Raw genomic sequence first — 11,583 nt, forward strand, 5'->3', positions numbered from 1 at the left:
GGCAGTGTGGAGTAAAATAGAGATTGCATCATCTGTTGATCTGTTTGAGCGGTATGCAAATTGGAGTGGGTCTAGGGTTTCTGGGATAATGGTGTTGATGTGAGCCATTACCAGCCTTTTAAAGCACTTCATGGCTATGGTCGTGAGTGCCACGGGTCTGTAATCATTTAGGCAGGCTGCCTTTGTGTTCTTGGGCACAGGGACTATGGTGGTCTGCTTGAGACATGTTGGTATTACAGACTCAATCAGGGACATGTTGAAAATGTCAGTGAAGACACCTGGCAGTTGGTCAGCACATGCCCGGAGCACACGTTCTGGTAATCCGTCTGGCCCCGCAGCCTTGTGTATGTTGACCTGTTTAAACGTCCTACTCACGTCGACTACGGAGAGCGTGATCACACAGTCGTCCGGGACAGCTGATGCTCTCATGCATGCCTCAGTGTTGCTTGCCTCGAAGCGAGCATAGAAGTGATTTAGCTCGTCTGGTAGGCTCGTGTCACTAGGCAGCTCACGGCTGTGCTTCCCTTTGTAGTCTGTAATAGTTTGCAAGCCCTGCCACATCCGACGAGTGTCGGAGCCTGTGTAGTCAATCTTAGCCCTGTATTGACGCTTTGCCTGTTTGATGGTTCGTCGCAGGGCATAGCGGGATTTCTTGTAAGCTTCCGGGTTAGAGTCCCGCACCTTGAAAGCGGCAGCTCAGTGCGAATGTTGCCTGTAATCTATGGCTTCTGGTTGGGGTATGTACGTACAGGGATATGGGGTATGTACGTACATGTATGTACGTACAGTCACTGTGGGGACTGATGTGGTGTATTCCTCAATGTCATCGGAATATCCCAGCAATATCCCAGTTACTACACAACTGGACCATACATGACAGAGTGGAACGAAGCCAGAACTGAATAGAAATAAAAACATCTCAAATACGGAATTGGGTTTCCAACAAACTATTTAAACTACAGTATTAGTGCTGTACTGGAACATAAACTATTTGTAAGGGGCCTAACCATTCTCCTCCCATTGACAGTAAAGGCTATCTATCTATAAGGGCCCTAAGCATTCTCCTCCCATTGACAGTAAAGGCAAACCCTCTGTAAGAGGTATGTAAGGACCCTAAGCATTCATCTCCAATTGACAGTAAAGACAAACTATCTGTAAGGGCCCTAAACATTCCTCCCATTGACAGTAAAGGCAAACAATCTGCAAGGGCCCTAAGCATTCTCCTCCAATTGACAGTAAAGGCAAATTATCTGTAAGGACCCTAAGCATTCTCCTACCATTGAGAGTAAAGGCAAAGAGTAAAGATCATTCTCAGCAATGGAAACACTATTAACCTACTGCCATCTTGTGGGGGAATGGAAATATTACAGTTATGCATAAAATCTATTTTTATTGCATGACGGAAATTACATCCCTGAATTAGAAGGTAATTGTATAAATGGAAAGTATTTGTGTTCTGTCATCAACAATGTTGATGTGCCACTTTCTTTCTTAAAAAAAAAAACATTTCAAGGTTTTGCTTGTCTAGCAGGGTGACCAATACGCTTTGCTTCTTTCATCAAATGGTTTCCACCCATGTCTGATGTTAAGGCAATTTGACCAATGTGGACAGGAAGTGGGAAGGAAGTGGCTCCACTTTCCTTCCTCCCATAGGGAACCCAGTGTGCCAGGACGCTTTGCTGCACAGCCCCAATGGAGCCAGTTCAGAGAGCTTTTTCCAACAGAAATAAACAGGCAGATGGTTGAGCGGATGGGTTTGGTCATGGCTACACAATACCTTCCTTATCCAATGATGGCAGCTGTTGGCATCAGCACCATTATGGGGTCACTGTTGAAAATGGGTAGCCATTTAAACCCTATTCAGAGGTGTGCAGGCATTTAACTGACCTTTATTGAGAATCAACTGTCCCCTTCCCTCTTATAAGATGGGCAGGGTATGTGTCTAGGACAATGGTGCTTTACTGCATTACAAAGGAAGGAATGCTTGAATGATTGATTGTTGGAGAGTGCATGAGAAACTTTAGGTATCTCTAGTATACTATAGCTTCAATCAGCTTAACAAACACTGAACAAAAATATCAACGAAACATGTACAGTGTTGCACATGTTTCGTAAGCTGAAATAAAAGATCCCAGAAATGTTCCTTAAGCACACAAATATTATTTCTCTGAAATGCTGTGCACAAATTCTTTACATCCCTGTTAGTGAGCACTTTTATTTTCCAAGATAATCCATCCACCTGACAGGTGTGGGATATCAAAAGCTGTGGAGTATTTATGGCTGTAACAAAGCCCTTTTGTGTGGAAAAACTCCTTGTGATAGGCTGGACCTGGCTCCCCAGTGGGTTGGCCTATGCCCTCCCAGGCCCACGCCCACCCAGATTGAATCCATAGATTAAGGCCTAATGAATATCAAAATCATCAAAATTGTTACATGTTGCTTTTATATTTTTGTTCGGCCAATTTTTTTATATATAAAATATAGAACAATTAAGGCCTAATGAATATCAAAATCATCAAAATGTTGCTTTTATATTTTTGTTCGGCATATTTTAAGCTTAGCTCCTAACACTGGTTGCCTTGATTAAAGGTTAAAACATTTTTTTAATGTTTATGAACAACTATATTTTATATATAAAAAAAAAAAAAAAAAATTTTATATATAAAATATAGTTGTTCATAAACATTGCCTTTATTGTAGATATGCATTGTTCGGAGAGTTTGTATCTAAATGAGATGGATATCCAGCACTCTGTACACTTTTTTGTTATCCTCTCAGTAGGCCTATTTCAGTTTGTGAATTGTAATCAATCATGATTTTTTTCTCAATAAATCAATTGATTTATCAACTGATGTTTCATAAAGACATTTTTTACACTGGTTGATTATTAATAAGATATATTTTTGGGCTATTTAATTTCAATAAAACTGTTAGGTCCACACATAGCATAAACAGAAGTTATGTTATTCTCTGCTATAAAGTCTGCTAAATAAATTTGAGAATAAAATAGAAACTACTTTATCCAACATGCAATGAGAAATTACGTGTCAAATTCCCGCACAGTGAGCACTTTTACATTGTGATTGGCTAAGAGCCATGGCCCAAAAATGTATTCGAGAGTTGATTGGCTGGTTTCTTCCATGCAAAGTCCCGGATCAAGGTCCTCTCAATAAATACATGGCAATCTAAGGCGGGACTACTTGTTCAAACTAGACAAATAGTCGTGGAAGATCTGTGCAACTGCAAATAGCAGGGACATCTTATACAATGGTATTTTTAATTATTTAAAAAAATATATTCTTCGTTGCTAAATCTATCACTTTATTGAACGAGTGCAACGTGAGGATTAGCCTGTATTCGCTAAAGTTATTCTGTAGCTAATGTTCGCTAGTTACTAACCTTAGCAATGTGAGTCGCCTGGCTATCAACCATAGCACGCGCTGCCGAATAAACTGGCTAATTAAAAATACATGTATATTGCATCAATTTCTCAATACATAAATATACTTCATCAATGTCTAATATTATAGGCTGGTGGCAAGGCTGGGAAAGACTCCGGGAAAACTAAGACGAAGGCCATTTCGCGCTCACAGAGAGCCGGTTTGCAGGTGAGTACTCAGTCATTCATTACATGCTAACAATGCTAGCGCCAACAATTCTGGTAAACGTGTGGCAAGGTAGCGCAGTTACTTGTTAATTTGGAACTTATGTAGCGAACGTTTAAATGTTGGCAAACCGATACTATTTAGTTGAGTTACTTGGTGGTAGGTGTTTCGTAAAATAATTTTTTGTTTAATTGGCTCTTGACTTTTTTTGACTTACTGATGGCTAACTAGCTGCCTAGGTAGCTACTTGATTGAACACATGGCAGTGTTATTCGGGATCCTTGGGATGACAATCCTTACCTAACGATTTTACATTTCAACTTCAGTGGTGTAGGGACGTATCACTGATAGCACGAACGGGTACAGGCTTGGCCTTAACGTTTCCCGCTCTGCTTTCCAGTTCCCAGTGGGCCGTATTCACAGACATCTGAAATCCAGAACAACAAGCCATGGCAGAGTTGGGGCGACTGCAGCTGTGTACAGCGCGGCTATTCTTGAGTACCTGACTGCTGAGGTAACGTTGGTCGACATCGCGACTGATTGTATGTTTACAACACTTTGTGGCGGTTCATGACACTAAAACCATACAGTACTGTGCATGCAATCGAAGTTAATTGATGTGCTCGTGCGAGAGTCGGTAACCAAATATTTACCCACGCGCTCTTCAACTTCAGGTTCTGGAGCTGGCTGGAAACGCGTCAAAGGATCTGAAGGTCAAGCGTATCACCCCACGTCACTTGCAACTGGCCATTAGAGGCGATGAAGAGTTGGATTCTCTCATTAAAGCTACGATTGCTGGTGGTGGTAAGTGCAGAAGTTATTTTGTAGTCTTTGCCACTGGGATTGCCTTTGTACTAATTTCCCTTTTTTTTTTTTTTTGCATCCACTAATTACTTTGTTTTGTTTCAGGTGTCATCCCTCATATCCATAAGTCACTGATTGGAAAGAAGGGACAGCAGAAGACCGTATAACCCTGGAAACAGTGGCATTGGGGTCATGTCATCTCAGGACATTCTGCTTAAATTGTTTTAAATAATTTTCTTGGTAGTGTTTTAGGACTCTTTTTAATGTATGAACTTGCATCTACTCATCTGTGGTATTTTTAAAGTGGCTTCAGAGAAGCTGTTTTATTTTGGGCTTGTATGTTTTTGGTACAACTGTGGTTTGGTTTGTATTGTGTACATTTTTGCATACCAGTGGCATTTCCGTGTTTTGAAGTTGTCTTTGAATAAAGCTCCAAGGTATTGTGCACCTATGGTTCCTTACTTGCATTCATCTTTTAGTGGGTGTTGTGCCCTATAAATCCATTATGCAGCATTCTGGGTTATTTTTCACAAGGTGAGTGCACATTAATCAATGTTTTAGCCAGCTGGCTAATTTTCAATCTTAGTCCCTGGGCAGGTTATTAAAAATGATTACAATAGATAATGAGCAGTGAAGTGAGCACACTCAGCGCAATAGGTCATGTAGAACCCCCCCCCAAATGTAGTATACAGACTAACAAAACCAAATCCATAGAAGCAAGTGTTTGGATACCTCATGCTGCAATACAGAACTAGGGATTATGTTCAAAGGCTACTTGCACTTTAGCCATGTGTTCCAGACATGGGAAGCTCCTAAGGGAACTTAAGTTCTCTCATGGCAGACCTTGTGGATCTGCTGCCGTAGGTTTGGGTTTTCTGTTGAACAAAAGTAATGAGTGGAGGGGGATGTCGGGCCATTTAGGATCTTGAATACCAGATGTCTATTGCACAATATTTTTCCAACTCAGGAGGTTATGCTTTCAAAGGGTGTAACAGTGATGCTTTTGGGCTTCCAATTAAGTGGGGGAGTATCATAGGTTTGAAGTACAGTTCTGCCACCTCTGTAGTCAACCAATTTTGCATAAATCTGGAATTGGCTAGAATGAGTTACACTTCACCTGCTTTAAGAGGTTGGAATAAAGTATGATGCCAGGGTACTTAATCAGATACCACCTGGAGCTTCTCCCCTGACACATCTGGCTCCGTAGCATCAGTTGCCCTCTTTATGGAGTTTTTTCTTCACATTGAGATACAAACATGAGTCGGGGACCATTACAGTAGTGAGATCCTGTGCAGCTTGTTTGCTCTTACATAGCCATATCACAGTATCATCTGCATACATTTGAATTTCAGACCCAGTACAGACAAGGCAGATCATTAATGAACAAGCGGGGCCCCATTATTAACCATTGGGGCACACCCACATCATAGCTAAATGGGCAACAGCTCAAGGCATCGGAGGGAAAAGTTGAAATGAAACAATTTTGTGATAACCTCATGGTTAACAGTATTGACAGCCTTCCTTAGGTCCAGAAACACAGCCCCAACATCACCCCCTTTGTCCTTCTTGGACTTCACATTTTCCAGAAGAAAGCAGTTGAACGTTTCTGTGGAGTGTTTTGCTCTGAAGGCAAGATGCGTGAAGGGGCTGTTGTTGAGGTGGGCAATCAGTTGCTCTACTACACACTTTTCAACAACCTTCGACACTACAGGTAGTATACTAATGGGCCTGTAGTTACTCACTTCAGTAGGGTCACCCAATTTAAAGATGGCTGTTATTCTGGCCGACTTCCAGACCCTTGGAAACACCCCCTCACCAACAGATATGTTGGTGACCTTAGTAATGGGGCCAATAAGTGACTCTTTGTAGATAAGGTAGAGTCCAGCCCAAACACATCTTTGGCTTTAGAGTTCTTTAGTGAGCTAATCACCTTGTTCACCTCTGACTCAGAAACCTCCCTTATGATTAAGGCAGGTTGAGTGTCATTCACTAGCAAGAAACCAGTGGAGGGGTTGTTTGACTCAGTCAACAAAGTAGGAATTGAAGGCTATTGCTATTTCGACTGCATCCTGTGTTAGATTGGCATTCACCATGATTTCTAATCTTTTGAAGTGTTTGTCTTTCTGTTAACTTTTTTAGATTCTCCCAGATCAATTTAGAATTTTCCTTTGCTTCACCAATTATGTTAATAAAAAAACTTGTCTATCAGCATGTCACTAAACATTTTAATTGATAACTGTCACAAACTATTCTCGTTCTATTGTGAGTTGAAGACATCAATAGATTCATGTGACTGATGCATACCTGCCTGGGACAAGATAATGATGCGCTATAACGTTGAAATATATTGGCCACTTTTATCCAAAATGTACAATTAATGCAGAAGGGGGGTGCGCCCCATTCTGTCAATTTAGGGGACGCCTTTTTGCTTACGACAACCCCCTAGTTAGAAGTGTTACCTCTTTATCCAGGCATACATATACACAGGGGAGAAATCATATGGGTGCACAGTGACAAAATGCTTCAGCCAGTATGGGGTGCCTGTCAGTCTGACACCAAAATTGAGGTCTTCAGCATTCCATTACTGTGTACCAGGTGAGTCGTGTAAGTCAGGCTATTGTCACTGCATCAGAAATGAAATCCTAAAACTCTCAAATGCAGGGAAGGCTTTATCTCAGTGAGCCTGTATTGCACAGGAGAAATTGCTGCAGTGAGCGTGACGAATGCTACAGCCAGAGAGAACCTGAGGAAAGCAAACTTTCATATCTATAAAATGTTTGTTGGAATTTTCTGCTCTCGCATTTCCTCAACACATTTCCAGCTCAGACTGACAGCACGGCTTGGCTATTATTGTCTTCCATCTACAAAAAGCCCAAGTTTGATCTGAGTGGTACATTGAAACAATGTATCAAACTACATCAGATTTTTTTAAATGGATGTCAGTAGATGTACAGTGCCTCTTTTCTATCTTGTTAGATAACTATGATGGACATGTTCAGGTATATAAATTATTCTAAATGATCTATTTTATAATGGCCACTAGGCGTCACTATTGCAGCACTGTGTATGTTGGTCTTTTGATACTAGCAACAAAGACCATCTCTGGCAAAAATGAAGATTATAGCAGTTACCACAGGTTAGATCTTTGCATCTATTTAATGTATGCTTGTTTGAAGAAAGGGATCACTTCTTGACTTGCTGCTTAAGATCAATACCATCTACCAACATCTAGATCTTATTTAACCGTGTGTCTTTTTAGCCACAGCCACCCAAGTTGTGGGAAAAGTCTGAATTCCTTTTGAGGAGTAACACTTCATGAATGACAATAGAGATCTACAGCTGTTGTGACTGGGCCGGGAGTGAACTAACTATACAGGTGTGCGGTATGACAAAGGCAGGCCCTGGCTTGAGTGTCGACATTATTCCTCACCAAGTAACTTGCCTGAGATATTTAGGGAGATATCTTAACGGGGTAATATGGTTATGAATAATTGTTATAAATTTGTTATAAAAATGCACAATATCAATGTTTTCGCCCCACAATTTCAAGTTTCAATTTAGCTTTTTCATAATGATTATAAATTTTGTAGATTTAAATGTGGTGGCACATTGCCATACACTATGTCAAGAACTATATAAACTAAACCATACACAGAGTGTAAAAAACATTAACGTCTCTAGGGTATGTGGGACGCTAGCGTCTCACCTGGCCAACGTCCAGTGAGATTGCAGAGCGCCAAATTCAAATACAGAAATACTCATTATAAAAATTCAGAAAAGATACATCTATTTTAACTAGGTTTAAAGATGAACTTCTTGTGAATCCAACCACGGTGTCAGATTTCGAAAATGCTTTACGGCGAAAGCATACCTTACAATTATTTGAGAATATCGCCCAGCAGACAAATCATTACAAACAGTAACCAGCCAAGTAGAAGAGTTACACAAGTCAGAAATAGAGAAAATGAATCACTTACCTTTGATGATCTTCATATGGTTGCACTCAGAAGACATTCATTTAATGTTCCCTTTGTTCAATAAAGTCTCTTTATATCCGAAAACCTCTGTTTTGTTCACGCGTTTTATTCAGTAATCCACAGGCTCAAATGCAGTCACAACAGGCAGACAAAAAAATCCTAATTGTATCCGTAAAGTACTTAACCTCTTCAGTCGACGCTCTACTTTTTTGAACATTTTGTTAAAAATCGCGCAACATTTCAGCGCCCTGCTACTCATGCCAGGAATATAGTACGTTCATATGGTTAGAATGTGTGGATAGGAAACCCTCGGACGTTTTTAAAACTGGTTAAATCACGACTGTGGCTATTACATAACGTGCGTTACATCGGAAAGCGCAGGAAAACCTGATCACAGAAAATGGAAATAAATATCCTTGCGCCACTTCCAGCAATTGTTAACAGTGAGCCGAATTAGATAAGACCGAGCATTCAACTCCCACAGCATCCCCATGTTGTCTAGAGTCTTGTGAATTGAATCATCTTTGATTCTTGGTTGAACCGAAACAGGGGCACCACTTACCTCCGGTCTCCGCCCAGCTCATTCCGGAAGAGCTCTCTCGTGAAATTTTTTCCAAGACGACAGCTAATGATTTTTACATCGCCTATGGATGATTTTTATCGCTTATTAACGTTTACTAATACCTAAAGTAGCATTACAAACGTATTTCAAGTGTTTTGTGAAAGTTTATCGTCTACTTTTTGAATTTTAAAAATGACGTTACGTTGTGAAATCGCTGTTTTTTTCGTTTATCACACAGTCTACATATAACGATATCTTGGCTTTATATGGCCCGATTTAATCGAAATAAAGACCCAATAGTGTTTATGGGACATCTAGGAGTGCCAACAAAGAAGATGGTGAAAGGTAATGACTGTTTTCTATTTTATTGTGCGGTTTGTGTAACGCCGAAATGCTAATTATTTTGTTTACGTCCCCTGCTGTGCTTTTGTGTTGTAGTGTATTGGTGCATGCTATCAGATAATAGCTTCTCATGCTGTCGCCGAAAAGCATTTTAAAAATCTGACTTGTTGCCTGGATTCACAACGAGTGTAGCTTTAATTTGATACCCTGCATGTGTATTTTAATGAACTTTTGAGTTTTAACTAATACTATTAGCATTTAGCGTAGCGCATTTGCATTTCCAGAGCTCTAGTTGGGACGCAAGCGTCCCAAGTAGAGGCAAGAGGTTAACATGTCAAACAATGTTTATATTCAATCCTCAGATTGTTTTTAGCCTAAATAATCGATAATATTTCAACCGGACAATAACGTTGTCAATATAAAAAGGTAAACAAGAAAGGCACTCTCTCGGTCGCTCACACGAAAAAGCTCTGACACGGCAGGGTCCACTCATTCAGACTGCTCTTACAATTTCTAAAGACTGTTGACATCTAGTGGAAGGCATAGGAACTGCAATTTGAGTCCTAAGTCAATGGATACTGTAATGGCATTGAATAGAAAACTACAAACAAACAAAGAATCCTACTTCCTGAATGTATTTCTCTCAGGTTTTCGCCTGCCAAATCAGTTCTGTTATACCCACAGACACTATTTTAACAGTTTTGCAAACTTTAGAGTGTTTTCTATCCAAATCTACCAATTATATGCATATCCTATCTTCTGGGCCTGAGTAGAAGGCAGTTTAATTTGGGCACGCTTTTCATCCAAAATTCCAAATGCTGACCCCTACCCTAGAGACGTTTTAAGAATACCTGCTCTTGCAACTCAATATTAGGAAGATGTTCTTGATGTTTTGTACATTCAGTGTATATTGACTACCTCTTTCACAAACCACGGGTGTATTCACTAGGAACCAAATGGGGAGGGACCTACCTGAATTTATCCAAATTTTCGATGCAAAACATTTTGCTACGGTGTGCACTAATGAATACACCCCAGATAACTTGCTAGTGGTTACAGTAATGTCCATTGCCATTCTATTGTTCTTGATTCATGAGAGAACTTGGTCATTAAAATGAACATTGATAATTGACAGTGCTTGATAATGTATGTAATGTATGTTGATGCATGAAGATATGCCAGGTGTGTATTCACTAGGATGCATGAGGATATGCCAGGTGTGTATTCACTAGGAAACAAACGGAAGCAAATGGAACAAAACAGGAGGACCCTAACTGAATTTGTCTAATAGAAACACTTTTTCGTTGCAAAGATTTTGCTATGGTGAAAAATGTTTTGCTACACTGTGCGACTAATGAATACACCAATGTATTTTCTCCCACACTGTCTGGAAGGTATCACAGCAGACATTTGAAGCCACATAACATGCTGAGTGACATATTGCCAAGATATGCTTCAGTAGATCTCCATGCAGTAATTAACAGCTGGGCTATAGTTTCCCCATTCATTAGAAAAAGGAAACAACTAGTTATCCTTTGTGTCCTGAAAATCTAATTTGACGCAACTTTGTCAACAGAAAGCAAATTAAAGGCATGCAGTGGGATATATGCTCATTACCAGATTGACTCACAATAATCATTATATTCTTGGTAATGTGGCATTCAAATACATTTTATTGACAAACATGACTTGGGCCTAGATTCAATCAGATCAGTGCTAACCGACGATACCTGGCTCCCGCATAGCGGATGGAACTGCATTGGAGTGTCAAATCGGTGAGAGGTTTGCTCTTGCGTCCATTGTCATGAAGCCACACCTGCCCCACTCGCATTAGAAGTTCAGAGCGAGAAAGTGTAGGATATATAGTAATAATTACACTCAAATTGAAAAATCATTAAAGGAAATAATGAGTGTTTGTCATCATAATGGAGGTGTAGATTCCATCTCACATTCCAGTGTTCCAACTTGTAAACAACACTGCATTGGAATTCTGTTAATGACTCTGTACGTCAGTTACGAACAAATTCTTATTTACAATGACGGCCAAACCCGGACGACACTGGGCCAATTGTGCGCCGCCCTATGGGACTCTCAATCACGGCCGGTTGTGATACAGCCTGGATTCGACCCAGGGTCTCTGTAGTGAAGCCTCTAGCACTGAGATGCAGTGCCTCCAATTCTAAAGGTTCCAGAATTTCCAACTGATTCATTACCATGAATGAGCACAGACAGGCGCCCTCATTTCTTTAAGGGCGAGCCAGCCAGCCTAGAAACTGCCGGGATCATCAGTGAT

General features: G+C 40.4%; 1 protein-coding gene across 1 annotated transcript; it reads left to right on the forward strand.

Annotated features, from left to right (window-relative positions):
- Positions 1-3,162: 3,162 nt before the first annotated feature.
- On the forward strand, positions 3,163-4,856 carry LOC115133777 (histone H2A.Z). Its single transcript, XM_029667261.2, has 5 exons — positions 3,163-3,270; positions 3,531-3,608; positions 4,006-4,119; positions 4,280-4,409; positions 4,515-4,856. The coding sequence occupies exons 1-5, from the start codon at positions 3,268-3,270 to the stop codon at positions 4,574-4,576; spliced, it is 387 nt and encodes a 128-aa protein (XP_029523121.1). The 5' UTR covers positions 3,163-3,267; the 3' UTR covers positions 4,577-4,856.
- Positions 4,857-11,583: the final 6,727 nt, after the last annotated feature.

This window comes from Oncorhynchus nerka, linkage group LG8 (genome assembly GCF_034236695.1).
Source record: "Oncorhynchus nerka isolate Pitt River linkage group LG8, Oner_Uvic_2.0, whole genome shotgun sequence".
NCBI lineage: Eukaryota > Metazoa > Chordata > Actinopteri > Salmoniformes > Salmonidae > Oncorhynchus > Oncorhynchus nerka.